Genomic DNA, 16,658 nt, shown 5'->3' with positions numbered 1-16,658 from the left:
ACCTTCGAATCGACCTCACGCAACGACCTACTATCTGCCACCATAACATCCACGATATCTTTGAATTTATATACAATTAGTGACAGAAGTATTCGTCATTTCTTAATTAATCATTGGCGTGATTAGGGTAGTGTCACGGATGAGGGACGGCTCCCCCCTCCCCTGAGATTCTAGGATTCTAAGATCTTAAAGTTACGAAATTCCACAATTTCAAAATTCTAAAATCCCAGAATTCCGAGATTTGTAAATTTTGAAGTTACAAGATTTCAAAATTCTAGATTCCAGAATTCCAAGATTCTAGAATTCAAAAATTCCAAGATTTCAGAATTCCAAGATTTTAGAATTCAAAAATTTCAGAATTCCAGAATTCAAAAGTTCCAAGATCTCAGAATTCAAAAGCTGCAAGATTTCAGAACTTCAGAATTCAAAAAATTCAAAAAATTCCAAGATTTCAGAATTCAAAAATTTTATGGATCTAAGATTCCAATATCTAATGCCTTGTACCTTCAAATAACGCAAAGATATTTGGGTTCTTCATAGTAACAAACTTTCTTAACAAGCTAATAAGTTGTAACCCTTGGACGACGGAGTATGTAGAGAACCCCAAGAAGGTGGACCATGGAGAAAGTTCCAAGAGGGCGGACAATGGAGAAAGCGTCGAGACTATGGATCATGGAGAGAACCGCAATTCTAACTTAATTTTGTATTTAATATTATTTCCATTTTCTAAATTATTCCTTTAAAAATTATACTTCCAATATATGAAACTCTTTCGTTTAAAAATTGTACATTTAATTTTAAGTTAATATCCTTGTTAGCTAGCGATTGACCCACGCTTTGCTGTTAAAGGGTTAAACGAGCCATATTGTATATTACTGTTCTTTCTGGATAAACTGTTAGAATTTTGCAAACTTTGGTGGTTTTCAATTACCAGGTGGCCTTATTTCTTGCTTACAGTGGAATAGAATCATAGAGACCTTGGTGATAAAGAAGCGCCATCGTCAAGGAACGCTACAGTCACTGACCTACAGAGGTATCAGGTGTCAACATAAAGGGTAGTAAAGTAAACAGACAGCGGCATCCTTTAAACGTTGAAAGGGAGAAGCTAAAACACGTGTCAAACAACTATTTTAACCTTCCTATCGTTCATCTTGTGGATCACTAACAGCAATGTTTGCTTTGGAGATGGAAAGTATATCTACCATGTAATAATATTTATTAACCCTTTCAGCATGCACTAAAATAACAACGGTAAACATGTTTTGATGATTTATTGTAAATGGTATACCAATTTTTTTATTAAATTGCTAACATTTCTTCGGATTCTAAATTATACCAAAATGTGATGATTTAAGTAATTACATTAATTTAATGACTGAAAATTATCTATTGTTGTCTTCTGCTTTTATGTCTTATGTATCTTTTATGTATCTTATTGTGTTTTCTTATATTACTGCAATTTTTGTACCACTATATAGGTTCCTATATGTTTCATATAAATTATTTTTCATTACACACACTTATGCAACAACAATTTTTTAATGTTAAATTAACTCTATTATTCTTGACTCTATGTGACTCGCAATGAAAACTAAGTTTCCATAAGACAGTAGTACAACTAGGGGAGGGCAGAAAGGTTAATTAAGCCCATTATTAAAAAATTAAAGCCTTTTTTCAATAAATACCGAAATAAAGAAAAATAAACTTAACGCTTTAATGACCGTTGTCACATATTCGTGATTTTAATATTTAACTTTTAACACTACTTTTCGCGTTATTTCTATCAATTCTATTAGACGCAAATTGCAATTTAAAAATTAGTAATTTCCAAGCGTGTATTAAATGCAGCTCTCAAAAATAATTTTTTATTAGATAATTCTTATTAGATATAGAAAAATTTGAAAGTACAAAACTGATAAATTTGACAAATATAATATTATAGTAATGCTAATACGGTATGAACAAAAATTGTTTAACCCCCTCCCTCTATAAGAATAACATTAATATTCTTCTTAATATTCAATGAATTTAAATTTTTCGCTTTTAAAAATAAATCGTTTGAAAATTTTAAAAAGTATAACAGATTAATATAACCTGTTTCAAGTACATATCATAGAATGAAAGCGTATAAGTAGAACAGTAGACTTAACGCGTTGACTGCCACAGTAGAAATGTCCGTACATGGTACGGCACACTTTAATAAGAATTATTAACACGTTAAATACTGCAGTGAAAACGGACGGCACCCTATAATCATAATTATTCAGAATAAATTCGTCTCATTTTCCAATTTAAATTTTCCGCTTCCTGCCTTACAAAGTCAATGTATTAATATTAGGCGCTACTTAAAATTTTATTTAACTTTCTTTCCTTTCATCACTGGCGCAACAATAATTGTTCAATGGGGATTAACAAATCTTTTTATCATCATAATATTAAGACTAATTTCCTTCATTTTTGTTCATGCCCAACAACATTTTTTGAAATTTTTAAAAATATTCTGGTATTTATTAAAATAAAGAATTTTTAATTTCCAGATAGGGGGCCAATTAACCCTTCAGATCCTCTTCCTCTAGTTACGCTACTGCTTTTCATTATGCAATTATATTAAATTTATAAAACTAATTTAGGTATTTAAATTTGTGTATAATAATTTCTTTCATCAATTTAAGCTTTTCATTTTGTACCTTGCGTTGTTATTATACAGTAGACTCTCGTTATAATGCCACGGACGTAGCTGTAGGAGTGGAAAATTTTTCAAGCTTCTAAGCTCTTATTCGGAGGAGGAAAGAGAGGATATAAGTATATCAGATACATAGGCTATGATAGTGGAAGAGCGGCTACTATGTAGTATGCTTGAAAATTCATGTAAAAGTCAAATGAGCCACTCAACCAAAAGTGATTAACTCCACTTTTTGAATTATTTAAAATTTTAATGCCAAAGCACTTGATCAATGGTTAACTATTTATATTTCATAATTTTTTTTTGTTTTTCTTTTGTAGAGTTAATCAATTTGGTAAATGAGTGGTTCAAAGTGCCCTCGTGGCAATATAACAAGAGTATTCTGTCATATTAAAAATTTTCTTAACTATTACTTTTGTTTGAAATACTAGATATATTATATTTATGGCGTTGATCACTGGTGACCCTCAAAATAGTCAAAATTCAAAAATAATTCATTTTTCTTCAGTAATTTTAGATAACTGTACGTCTCAAATTGTGTGATAAAGAATTTTTATGAAGCGTTATTTTACTTATTTTGAGAGAAACAGTTTTTAAAAACTTCTTCATCATGCCTTTGTAGGACATCGAAACCATAGAACTTTGAGTTTAACTTTTCTTTCCATATTTTCTACGGTTTCGTAAATATTCGCAATACATAGTATGAATACTCACAATTTCTTTTAGGAGGCGCTTTTAGTATTAGAACCGTTCAATTTCCCCCAAAAATAGATTGCTTATTAAAATCAGTAGAACAAAATTTCTGCAAAGTTTTAAATCTTTTTGAATTTTCAAATTACTGAAATTTTCTTTTTGCAATCAATTTTATTTTATTAAATCTATGGTAATATATTATTTCGTTATTAATTAATTTCTTTCCAATAATTATACTTTCAGAATTATTTCTAATGACAATGAACGAAATCAAGTGGAATTTATGATTCATAAATGAAACAGAAAACTATTTTTACAAGAAACTTAAACTTCCTCTTACACGAACCATTCTCAAATATACAAGGTATTCAAGAAAAGATCTATGACTTATTTTAGAAGCTTATAGCCGCTTACCGTGAAGAGTAAAGTTAATCAAGATAAATTCCAAAATCGATAACATTATTTTTATTTTCATAAGCAGAGTATGAGCGTGCAAGTTTTTTATATAGCTTAGAAGTTAATAATATCATATAATAATATGATGAAAATATGTTTTTTAAATATTACTATTGTCCATTGATGCAACTGGGTAATCCTGTATTTGGGGTGCTGTGCCAGGATTGGCCTAGTCCCCTTCATTTTAAAATTCTGAAATTACAAAATTCAAGAATTCCAGAATTCCATAGTTCTAAAATTCTAAAATTCTAATATGCCGGAATTCAAAAATTATAGAATACCAGCTTTCCAGAGATTTAATTACAGAGTTCTAATTAAAAACAAATCAGATAATAATTTTTTTATTACGCAAAATTATAAATAAAAGAACTTAAGTGACCCCTAGAATTAAGTTAGAATTAAGCAATATTAACAATGGTTAAAATTAAATATTAACAATGTCAAATGTGACACGCTTAATAAAGTTAGCGAACATGGTCCATAAATAGTAACACCTCGAATAAAAATAAGTGGAAATTATGAAATAAATGTTTTCCAGGAAGGCATTAAAAGCTCATCGAGTACGTGTGTGTTTATATAGATCCTCTGATTACAAACAGATAGACATCTACTTGTGTTTATTTTTATAAACCTTGAATATTTTTTATCTGTGCTTCATCTATTCTGTGGTTGTAAATTCATAACCATTGATATAACATAACATATTTCTAAAAGTTTGAAAATTTATGTATAAATGTGATGGTAATTTCTACATTTTTAACTACAGGAATATCTATAATGCCTACAACAATTAGTTTGTTGTATATCTATTAAATAACTGATCTCGTTCACGTAATGGAACAACAAGCATTTAGCACTTATTGTCAGATTATATCTAATTCTTAAAACAAAATGCAATTGTTAGAGATTACAGTGGGACCGATTAAGTAAATCGATATAAGTAGGAACAATTAAGACGTATTTAATGTAAATGATTCATAAATGTACACTTGCGATCATTTCCCAGAAAAAATGCTAATTCCGCAACTCCTCGCCCTAACCCATAGGCATCGCTGAGGACAATGGCAAAAAAGGAGAAAGGGTCCCGTATATATAGGCTTGTAACCTCCCACCACTTGCGCGTGAACGTTTACGCGGGAAAATTTGAATTGATATTTCTGTTATTCATATTTCTTAATTATTTACTGAATTTTATAATGTTTAATAATTAAAAATTATGTTATTTTGTTTTCATATCACATTTATTATGAGTATCGTTAAAATTAAAATTTTGAGAATTCCTGCTTCCTCGGTAATGTCATTTGTCCTAAAGAAGCTGGATTTGATTTGCAGGATACATACAGTACTATAATAGAAGATATATTGTTCATTAATTAAAGATTCATATAACGGGTGATTCCACTGCATATTAATAAAAAAGAAATTAGAAGGAAAATGTCACATGTGACACTAATGGTGAATGTATTAACGTTTGATGAAAATGACTACCTACGCGTTTCATCGATACTATTAATACAAGTTGACGACTTGTTCGTTGAAACAAATAACGAATCAATCAATTTACAACGTTGCTAATACTATCTATTAAAAAGTATCCAATTTTCCATCGCTCATATCCAATAATGGTATCTAATGGACTTTTCGAAAAAGTCAATTAAAAAGTATCCCAAATACGAAAATACTCTGTACATTCACTAAAGAGTATAAAAGAAAATAATTCAAAAATTACTTTTCTGTAAAAGTAAATCAAAAACTGAAAAATTCTTATTTCCATAAGTTTCTTCATTTTCACCAAATTTAAAACATTCAGGATGTTATGACCACTTAAAACAACTCACAGAAGAACCCTTTTAATGCTAAAATGAGGGTCCTTAAAAATATGTTGCTTCAAAACCTACGGCTATGAAGGAGACCACTTTACAGAAAAATTGGCGAGAAAAATATATTTAAAAATCAATCTTACTATTTTCGTAATAGACTGAGATTGAATATAATAATGAAACTCAGGCAATAAAAGCAACTGTATTGCTACGACACATTATGAATTATTAACTCTTGGAAGACGAATACTTTATGACTGACGCGGTATACAGGATCACTTTGACCCATCATAATGTTATTATAATTGTATACAACATGTAAAATATATTTAATTATAGCCGAAGTATATAAACATACCGAAAGGAGTATACATGTGAATGCGTATGCAATTCACATTGGTGCAAAACGACCCTCTATTCAACGTGCTAATTATTAACTGTATATGGTATCTATAAAATATTGTAATAAAAAATATTAATTATTTAATTTGTAATAATTATTTATAATTGTTCTAACTATATCAACTATTCTTTTTATAGTTGAACTTTAAAATTTTGTAATTTTACATTATTAATGCAATGTTTAAACTATTCAAAATTTTCGTAAATTTTTCTTTCTTATTGTTTAATTATTTGAATATATTAAATTTGTGATGTCGATCAATGATAATCCTTACAACAATAAACATATACCTACATACGAAAGTGCAATTTTTCAATTGCATTCCTGAGCTTACTACTTTATATTACCGATGTAATATCATTAACATTCACAATTGCAATTTTTCCTTTGTTGAATTATTTAACAAAATTAGTTTTTACCTCTGTGGTATTAAATATGTCAAGAGTTTAGACAACCTTGACCGGTTCAAAAAATACCGTACCTCTGAAAATTTATTTCAAAATGACAAAGACACTTTAAACAAAAGGTTGCAATAAAACAGAAACATGTATAAATATTATATCCAATTTTTGTTTATAAACTAAAATGAAACAGACAGTGGTTGCAGGGATTTCTGATGAACAAGTTTCTAACCCAGAATTTGAACAATGAAATATTAAACAAATCTAACAAAAAATTATCTATTGTTTATTGTAAGTTAAAAATAACAAAACAACGACACTTTAAAGCAAAATCTGTCTTCTTATAAGAAAATGACCATTTATTATTACACAAGTTAGATAAAAATTAAAATATCAAATAATTGAACAACTTATTGCTAGATTTGTTTAATATTCCATTGTTTAAATTTTGTTTCAGAGATCTGCTCATCAGAAATCACAATGCAGCGTCCAGATATACACGTTGAACTACTATATTTGTTTCTGAACAAATGTGTACATTATTCACACATTTTTATGGTTTTATTAAAAATTTTGATGAAAAAAGTATCTTCATCAGTTAGAAATAAATTTCCAAAAATGGAGTATTTTTTAAGTTGCTCAGGATAGTTTAACCCCCTTAATGCAGTAGATATTGGACCACGTTTTGCCAGCAATACGATTCTAGTTCATGGAATGAACTCCTACAGGTTTCAAATGGTCTCTACTCTACTAGAATTTTACGATCTTCTTCATGATGAATATCTAGAGTTATTAGAGATATTTATCTATGTTTCGATACAGTTTCAAAAACTGATCAAACTGAATCAGTAATATTCAAAGAAAGTAACTATATTAATTTAAAAAAATGTTTCTAAAATTTCTTAGTGTTTCCATTTTGTCCACGTTCTGTGTATTGTACAACGCCTATATAAAATATAAATATTATTCAAATAATCCAATGATATCTGCTTTTAAATTAAGAAATCGCACACATGCAATAATAAAATTCAAATAAAAATATTTATACGACTAAGCTAAAAATGCAAGAAACACATTTGTAAAATTAAATCTCCTACAGAAACTTCCTTCAACGTTTAACCTTTGCATAATAAATAAAAATATTTCACGGGTGAGAGCAGAGAAAATAGGAGTGGAAATTCAAGAATTTACCCTGGAGAAAGTGACTCGAAATCCTTAAATTGAGTACAGCTAGAAACAACTTACTTTTACATCTTGGACCAAGCTGGAACAGTCGTAAAGAGCTGTCGTAAACAAAATGTAATAAAAAATAATGATCGTTTCCAAACAATAAGGTTATCGTTCCGTTCCAAAAGGATATGGATTAGTGATGAGCGCCAGACACCAGTTGCGCGGTCGTGTATTCTGGTCAAGGTATCGCAAGGCAACCGACACGAAACCAGGATAAGGTAGCTCGTCGCCATCCACCTCGTCCTCCCCTTCGTCATCATCGTTCTCATCGTCATCCTCCTCCTCTTCATCATCGTCCTCTTGGTCCTCGTCGTCATCGTCGTCGTCATCATCGTCGTCGTCCCTCCGTTGGCGAATGATGCGTCTGCTGGACGACTGTCCGGCCCCGTCTTCGTCCTCGTCATCCTCGAGATCGCTAAGCTCGGCAACGTCACTGTCAGACCCCTGTTCCACGTTCCCTCCTCCAACGGCTTTGCTCGCCGGACGATACCGATATCCTTGAGGATAATGCAACGACATACTTCCCGGGCTTGGATCTCGTCCGAGGATGAACTCGAGAGGCGCTCAGCGACTTGATGGCTCGAGGGTCTCCGTGGATTTCCAGAAAGGACTGCTGGAAGATTCGTCAGAGGGAAGATATTTCCTGAGCGGTTGCGACAACGTTGGTGTCGACGGGACCGGGTGGACAGGTAAGAACAACATCGAGGACCCGTAATTCAGTCGGTTCTTCCCTATCGCCCTGACGACACACCGACACGTTCCTCGTACACTCTACCGGTTAAAACATTCACCATGCTGTTCACCACAATCGCGGGATCGAAAACACTGCTGCACATCCACTGGCCGCATTTTACGTAGGCAGCGATAGCGGTGATATCCAGGTGCGTAATCGTGATACCTCGCGATGCGCTTGCCCGGTTTCTCACCTGCAGTTTCTCACCTTCTGTGCCCTCCGACTTCACCTGGACCAACCGTGTGGTCGCTCACGGCACAGCGAACGGTCGGACAGGGGGCGAGTTACCTTTGATCGTGGAAAACATCGAGCGACGAGAGCACCTGCCCTGGAGAACGTACGAGATCCGTGCTCGAGGGAGACACTTCTGGCAGTAAGATGGAAAAGGCAAAGCGCGTGAGAAGCGCGTGGTGTGTCGCGTGGCTCCCCTTGATCGAGTTAACTAACCGAATCGCCTATCCACTGTAAACGTATCTCCCTCCCCTCGCTAACTCGTCAACTGAGATCGCAGCCGATTAACTGTGTCGGATTTGATGCTGGCCTGGAGAGGAATTACCGTCAAGAACTACGGCCCACATCAGTTCGCGAATCTGCGCGTCGACGGTGCCCGGCGCAGCGTCGACCGGTGACTGAAAAAAACGTCGAACATCCTTGTCGACGAAACGAAACGCATGCGCGACCCTTCTGTCTACGCGTCCCTCGCTTGTCCGCTTCATAAACCTCCTGCATCCACCCTCGAGATCAGGAGATCCTCTCCTCTGCCCTCCTTCTCCTATACCTTTACACTCCCCTCTGCGCCAGCCGACGTCTCCACGGCTAGTAAGTACTCGAGCGTAGGGAAAAAGGTAAGAGATAACGAGAAGGAAGACGCAAGCAACCTCTACAGACTTCTCGAGAGATCTTGTCGCTTTCGTTTTCATTGCCAATAAAGTGCCACGCGTGCTTTCTTCTGTCTTCTCTTTCAAGGCGACGTGCTTACTCGACGATGCTTGGACCAACGTCAGGCCTCCTGCTTCTGATTTTATTTTAATCTCACCGAGTAATTATCAAAGGCTTCTCGTTAATTACGGCATGTTATAAAAGATAACTCTGATAGCTTGTTATCAGATTTTCTCCAGGTTTAACTTTAACAAGTGACATCTGAAATTTTATTGATATTCGTAACTATAGAAGTTCAATGTTATAGATACGTTGATATTATTTAAAGAAACAAGGATACATTTATGACTGTTTCCCTGAAACTGAACCTCTGGAGCTTTTCATTCCGGCTTTCCTCTCTCGTACTCCTTCATTCTCTCTCTTCCTCTACTGGTTTATATACCGTATCTATTTTCGGTTGGAATTCGACACGAGATTTTGTGGTAGACACCGTACTACATCGTTGCTAACAAAAATCAGTCGATGATCATGAACCAATACATTCACTAAAGTTTTTAAATCCATTGTTACTTAATATTACTTCAAAACATAACAATTAATTTGAAAGAAATAATGCATATTTATTTTCAAACCTTTATTTTATTAAAATAGAGAGTGCTTACATGAATTCTCAACGATTATTTATGTAACAGTATTATCAACACTATTAATTTATAATTACAATAAAAGGTACAATACGTAATTAAATGTCATTTAATTACACATACATCTACTTATACAATATACATACCTGAATCATAGTAATATTAATGTATGTATGTACACTGCCAAGCATGGTAGGCTTCCCTAGGGAAAATGGCGCTATAGGGAGAGACCCCACTACTCGCTTTTAAACATTTACTTCAGAAACTTTGATTTAATATTTTCTGAAACTTTGCACTCTAAAATTTTTAAATTCGCATTTTGAAACTTACCACCTCGAAACTTCCAAATTTTATAATACTTATTGATAACTACCATTCTCGATACTGTACCTAACTATTATCCCTGAGTAATGTACTTTATTTTTTATTGCTGTTTATCCAACAACGCAGTTAATTGTTGAGAATTTGTAACAGGTAAAGTACAAGAGCGATGTTTACATACGTAGGCTGTTGCTCGATCATTCACAAGCTTCATATTTCTAAGATGCTGATTTTTACCAAGTAATATACTATTTGTTTCATCATGATCAATTAAGAAAAGAATTCTTCCAGGAATCAAGCGCTTATATACAACGCGAAGTAAATCATCGGTATCCTCAGCATCTCGCTTTCCGATTATATAAATCTAACAATAAATTAAAATATGAATACACAATTTATATAGTTTCTGTGAATATGTAAATTAATATCTACCTGTGTTGCATCGTCGTAATAACGAACAAGCGCTGATACTAATTGCGGAACTGCGATAGGTCTTTGCGTTAACAAGTGTCTAAATGCTCCAAAGAGACGTGTAACTTTATCCTTGAGGTCGCTACGACCCAAGTAGTCAGCTAATCTCAAGAGATTTTCGGCAGCAACCGAATTACCGGATGGTTCTGCTCCATCATAAGCTATACAGAAAAATATAAATCTGCTTACTTTCAAATGGTATGCTAATCCAAGACTACCACAGAATGAACTTAACGCAATAAAACACGGAGCAAACACTTCTATAAATATTTAGATCCGCTCAGCTTTACTGCATGATGTTGGTTTCTTTGAGAGTACAACGCTATTACAATTACCATGTGTGCAATGTGAAACGGTGAGAATTTTGATAAATGAGTTAAAATGATGTTGAAAGCACCTAAACATACCTTCCTTAAGTCTTACAATTATACTAGGATCATCTGACGTTGTTGTAAAATATCCACCATTTATTTCATCCCAAAATAGTTTGTCCTGTATGTCCTGTAACTTCTCGGCAAATTCTAGCCATTCTTCATTTAAACTAGATTCGTATAAATCCAACAGTCCTTTTACAACGAACGCATAATCGTCTAAGAAACCAGGTATAGGTGTGCTCCTAAAAGTGTAACATTAAAATTCATGTTGCTCGCATAATGTGATATTAACAGTTGTACAATTACATTTGCGTAATTTGATTTTCAGTGTTCCGGTAACAACTGTGAAGTAGTATATTTTTAGCCTCGTCGAAAAGGTAACGCTTGATAAATTTCGCGGCATCTGCCGCGTACTCGACATACTGCTTATTTTCTACTACTGCTCCGCCATACGCTAAACCGCTTATCATAAGACCTAAACACGAATAATTTAGTAATATAAAAAATTCAACGGAATTCGTTAATACATTGTACACCTTTGAGCATAGCAAGTAGATTTTTTTAGGGAAAAAAGACTCCCCGTTTTGAGCATCAATGTTTACTCGGGAACATTTTTTTTATTAATATCTTTTGCAACTTGGCAATTTTAGAAATTTTGAAACTAAAATTCTAAATTTCAAAACTTTGCACTCTGTAATTTAAACATTACTTTTCCTAGAAAAGCTTGCCGTGCTCGGTACTGTGCATTCCACATTTTGTTTATAACTCTTTACCATTCCACGCTGTAATAATTTTGTCGTCTAAATGAGGTCGCGGCCTCGCCGATCTAGCTTCGTATAAAATGGAACATGCTTCTTTCAAATAATCTTTTACTTCTTCAACGGTACAATCAAAATGCTTGGCCGTTTCTTCAATTCCATTGTATACTATTAATACATTTTTCCCTGTCAATTCTCCATGTGGATCCTGAAATTAATGATTAACCTTTTTTATAATTGACAATTAGGAATATGCAAGTAGGCAAATATATCAGATACCCGAGTTTTGGTTTTAGTTGGAAAAACTCGAATGAGATATAAACAAGTGTTGGGTTTGCCACCTACTTACATACAACCTATTTCACACACTATCATGAATCAAGTCTTAGCTACCCGAAAGTTTTTCGAAACCCCAGTATTCATACGTAGGAAATATCTACTTTCAGACTCTCTCCTGATCTCACCCGATTAAGTAACGTTTCCTTTTTCAACCAATACTATTTATAATAACACAATACTGTTATTTTGAAAATATATAACATACTTGATACGGTTTTACGTTTCCCGATTCCTTTACATTGAAATGATGACAAAATACATCAGACAATTTAATATGCTTTTCATCAGAAATTTCTTTATCTAAAAGTGATTTAATTTCCTTAGCAGTCCACACGTAAAAAGCACCCTCTTTTTTTTCATGTCCATCGTGTGTTGGATAGGAATCTGCATCTTCAGCACTATAAAAGCCACCTTCCTAAGGTAAACGTAATAAATAGTAAACGTAAACATAGGTACAACATTCTGAATGAGGAAAAATTTTACCGGATGTCGGAGATCCCTTATCACATATGTGGCAATATCATCAATAATTTCAGCAAAATCATTATCTTTAGTTGCAAGATATGCATCCGCATAAGACTTCATTATTTGGCCCTGATCATATAACATTTTTTCAAAATGAGGTACGTGCCAGTCACCATCAGTAGAGTATCTTGAAAAGCCCTGATTAAAAAACAAATATTAAATAAACCTAATGCTTTAATGAATATTAATATATAAAGAATCATTTGAATCTAGAGCTATTTGTTTTATAATAATCAAAAAGCAAATGTGTTTTAAAGAAATATATTGTTTAACAGAATTGAGAATTCAAAGCATCAAAAGATATTAGATAATATATTACCAAACCCATCCATTATTCAAGGATTAAAAAACTTACCTGACCTACATGATCATGAATACCACCATAAGACATTTTCTTTAAAGTATGTATAGCCATATATTGACAATGCTGTGCTAGCTCTTCACTGGATCGTCGAGCATACATATGAAACAAGAGATTCAAATTCACTGGTTGTGGAAATTTTGGTGCCTGCATACTGTACGAAGAACCAAATCCACCGAATTTTGGTTCAAATTCACTCGTTAGTTGTTGAACACATAGATCACTACATTCTAACGAAGGTACTTCGTGTTTCTACATCAGAAAATCACTGAGCAATAATACAACTCTGTTAAAAAAAAAAAGAAGAGGACATAAATAATTAGTACCTATTATTTTACCTTTGATGTTTGTGGAATTTTAGAAATAGTTTGTAAAGTTTCGAAGTTAGCAGAGCCAACTTCTGTAATTTTGGTTTTGAGTGAATTCCACTGCAAAATAATATAGAAAGTAAAAAATTTACATTTGTATATGAGATATTATCCTAATATGGTAATGTCAGATGAAAAAATATGAAAATTCGATGTAATTAAATGAACGAAATGTAAGAAATATTTATACTTTTTCAAAGTATTATTAATAAATAAAAATTCTTCTACCTTTTGAGCAATACTGAGTAAAATTGTCTTGAATCCTGTTTGTCTAAATGTATCTTCTGGAGGAAAATAAGTACCTCCAACTACAGGTCTTAAATCAGGAGTTAGAAATACACTCATTGGCCATCCCCCATGACCAGTTGTTGCCTGCATAAAATAACTTTTAATTTATCATGTTCGCTTAAAATTTAATGAAACATCAATTACTTACTTGTACAAAAGTCATATATATCCTATCTATATCTGGTCTTTCTTCTTTATCTACTTTTATATTAACAAAATTTTTATTCATAATACCAGCAATTTCTTCATTTTTGAATGATTCTTTTTCCATAACATGACACCAGTGGCAAGTAGAATATCCAACAGATAAAAAAATTAATTTGTCTTCCTTCTTTGCTTTTTCTAATGCTTCTGTGCACCATGGATACCAGTCCACTGGGTTCTTAGCGTGCTGTAGTAAATAAGGTGACTTTTCCAAAGTTAGTCGATTCATCTTTTGTGCCAGATTTTCAACATTGCTTGTAGCCATATTTGCTGACATTGAAACAAAAGTCTGTGACTTCTGAACTATCCTATGAAGTGATTGATTTATGTATACATACATGTAATACATATAACAACAAATTTAGAATTAAAGTTAAACTATAATAATAAATCAATTCATGTAAATCATTATTTAATGAATTAAGAAAAAAATAAATATTTTCAGGAAAATTAAAGAATTGAAGTTTAATATTCCTTTTATTTTAAATTGAACATGCTATAACTTCAATATAATTAATACATTATGACTGTAAAAAACAAACAACAAAAATGATTTCTATTACTAGGTCAATACTAATATTATTTTTATGTATGCTTTTTATGGAATACTCTTATACAGTAATTTCTACATAAATAAATCAAAATTTAAGATACTTTCTTCAACAAAGAAACAGAATATAAATATTGTTTAAATTTGTAGTCAAATATACTACCTATTTAACCGAAGTACAGGCAGTGGTATGAAAGCACCTTGAAATAAATATGATTTTGTACCACAAATGTAACTGTATCTTTTCTTAGGTAATTTGTATGTACGAATTAGTGACAAAAGAGACCATCTTCCCATAGTCATGTACGGTACACAGAATGTACCTAACAGAAATCATAGTTTCCCAATTACAACACATAAAAATAAATAAAGTTTCATATAATAAATTAAGGTTTATTGTATGAAATGTAATTTTCATTATATTTTAGAATATAAACATATACACATAAATCAATAATGTTTACATTAATTTAAAGAATAATTCATTTAGAAAATGATTCTTTGAAAATGATGAATCATTTAAAAAATGAACTTTAATTAAATTTAAATTTACTAATTTTAAAATCAGTTAAAGTATTATTTGGATATCTAATGTCACTTGCAGAATTTATTTGTAACTTTGAATTATATACAACTAATATTTATTAATGTGAATTTTAACAATTTCCTCCTTTTTTCTTTGCAATATTTGTAGTAACAATATATTATTATTAGCCTATAACTGCCATAAATTAAAATATATATTTGTTATATTGATTTTAAATGTTTTATATAAGTAAGTGTTTTATCAATTCCATTTATACATATTTGTTAAAATATTTTTTACATGAAACAATTCATTTTTCTATTTTTTACATAAACTATTCTTTGAATAACTTATACAATTACCTATCTTTGAGTAGAGAAATGAAAGATTAAACTTTGACAAGGTCGAATCTTATCCTATCATGCTACTTAAGGGTTAATAATGATATTTAAATCGCCTAACGTTTGAAAGAAACAATCAAAGATATATGTACTACTGTTAACAATTTAATTTCTTTGATAATAACTAAAATCTCATTCTCACAAAAACAATGAAACGAAATTATTCATTTATTTGAAAGTTTGTATTTATGTAATCAAACGTATTTGCATTCTCAACGGTAAACAAGACACTGTCTATATGTATATATATACAAATACATTTGTACGTAATCATAAACATGGTATATTCATGCTAATTATTATTTTTTCTTTTATTTGCAGTCTGTATGTACCTACTGTCTAATGAAGAATGAATCTATTTACATACAAGCTGGGAACGACGGAATCATTGTGATAAATTCTTGATTTGGTGTCAAATTTTTAAAATTTTTAATTGTCTGTTTGGGTAGGAGTTCGAGATGGGTGTCGTGGGAGGCAACTGAATAAAAACTCATGTTTGGCAACATTGGAAGTAAAAATAGCAACACCGCGGGAGTCCGGTCTGAATATACCAACATCTACCCTACTCTATCTGTCTCCCGGACTCCCAGACTCCCAGCCAATCAACGTCGTCAGACTCTCGGCTACTCTCTGGACTTCACATAACCTCTTTGGTTTCGTTCCAATAATTTCACTTGTTTCAAGGTTTTTATTAACTTATATACACGTTTATCAATTCTTAAATGTTTCAATTTGATCCAAAGATGGTTTCATTTTGCTTCATACCTAAATTTTCTTGAAACCACTGTAAATATTTCAAATATCATGCTTCACGATACCAAACTACATTCGAAAGTATGTACACAAAATATATATCACATTTATAAGAATTTTATGCTACCACATCACTTCTACTTGCCATAGTTGCAACGTTTATGTATTGTTTATATATAATTAATACAAACTAGTGTATATTACTACAGCTTTTAATTAAAAAAAACAATTCCGAGCACAGGACTCTGTTTTTGAAAATAGAACTCCCGATTGTCACGTGAGCGGTTTGCCACGTTGTTCAGCATGGCTAATTGTACTAGAGTCGGCTGTGCTACTCATAGACATATTGTCTATGGTGCTACTGTGCTCGATCAAAGAGTAGGTATAACATTGGGATGTTTACCCACGGAAGCAGTTGAGACGATTGAATTTATATCTTTTTTTGACAAATTGTTTGATATGTTTAATTCTTCTAAT

The 16,658-nt window shown here is 32.1% G+C and overlaps 2 protein-coding genes across 14 annotated transcripts in view; both read right to left on the bottom strand.

Annotated features, from left to right (window-relative positions):
- The window catches only part of LOC114875743 (voltage-dependent T-type calcium channel subunit alpha-1G), a 123,965-nt gene extending 114,884 nt beyond the window's left edge, over positions 1 to 9,081 (bottom strand). Inside the window, 1 exon segment of the mRNA XM_046286656.1 lies at positions 7,817 to 9,081. Coding sequence (XP_046142612.1) covers positions 7,817 to 8,205 — 389 coding nt within the window. The 5' untranslated portion in view covers positions 8,206 to 9,081.
- Positions 9,082 to 9,917: 836 nt separating this feature from the next.
- On the bottom strand, positions 9,918 to 16,336 carry LOC114875751 (spermatogenesis-associated protein 20). 13 transcript variants are annotated; one of them, XR_006829600.1, is made up of 14 exons: positions 15,796 to 16,005; positions 14,665 to 14,824; positions 13,896 to 14,259; positions 13,688 to 13,831; positions 13,430 to 13,519; positions 13,086 to 13,343; positions 12,689 to 12,868; positions 12,411 to 12,620; positions 11,882 to 12,074; positions 11,415 to 11,583; positions 11,142 to 11,350; positions 10,696 to 10,895; positions 10,316 to 10,627; positions 9,918 to 10,239 (listed from the first exon to the last, which is right to left on the bottom strand). XR_006829600.1 is itself a non-coding variant. In XM_046286658.1 (14 exons), the coding sequence occupies exons 1-13, from the start codon at positions 15,983 to 15,985 to the stop codon at positions 10,367 to 10,369; spliced, it is 2,628 nt and encodes an 875-aa protein (XP_046142614.1). In that variant the 5' UTR covers positions 15,986 to 16,005; the 3' UTR covers positions 9,918 to 10,239; positions 10,333 to 10,366. The 13 variants fall into 13 exon arrangements, 12 of the variants coding, with proteins under 12 accessions (XP_046142614.1, XP_029042227.1, XP_029042222.1 ...); XM_046286658.1 differs by having other exon boundaries at positions 10,333 to 10,627; XM_029186394.2 differs by lacking the exon at positions 15,796 to 16,005 and adding an exon at positions 16,194 to 16,327 and having other exon boundaries at positions 9,918 to 10,627.
- Between the last annotated feature and the right edge of the window lie 322 nt (positions 16,337 to 16,658).

Source organism: Osmia bicornis, chromosome 8, assembly GCF_907164935.1.
Source record: "Osmia bicornis bicornis chromosome 8, iOsmBic2.1, whole genome shotgun sequence".
NCBI classification, from domain to species: Eukaryota; Metazoa; Arthropoda; class Insecta; order Hymenoptera; family Megachilidae; genus Osmia; species Osmia bicornis.
The sequence above is the reverse complement of the archived record's forward strand: the minus strand, read 5'-3'. Positions and strand labels throughout refer to the sequence as shown.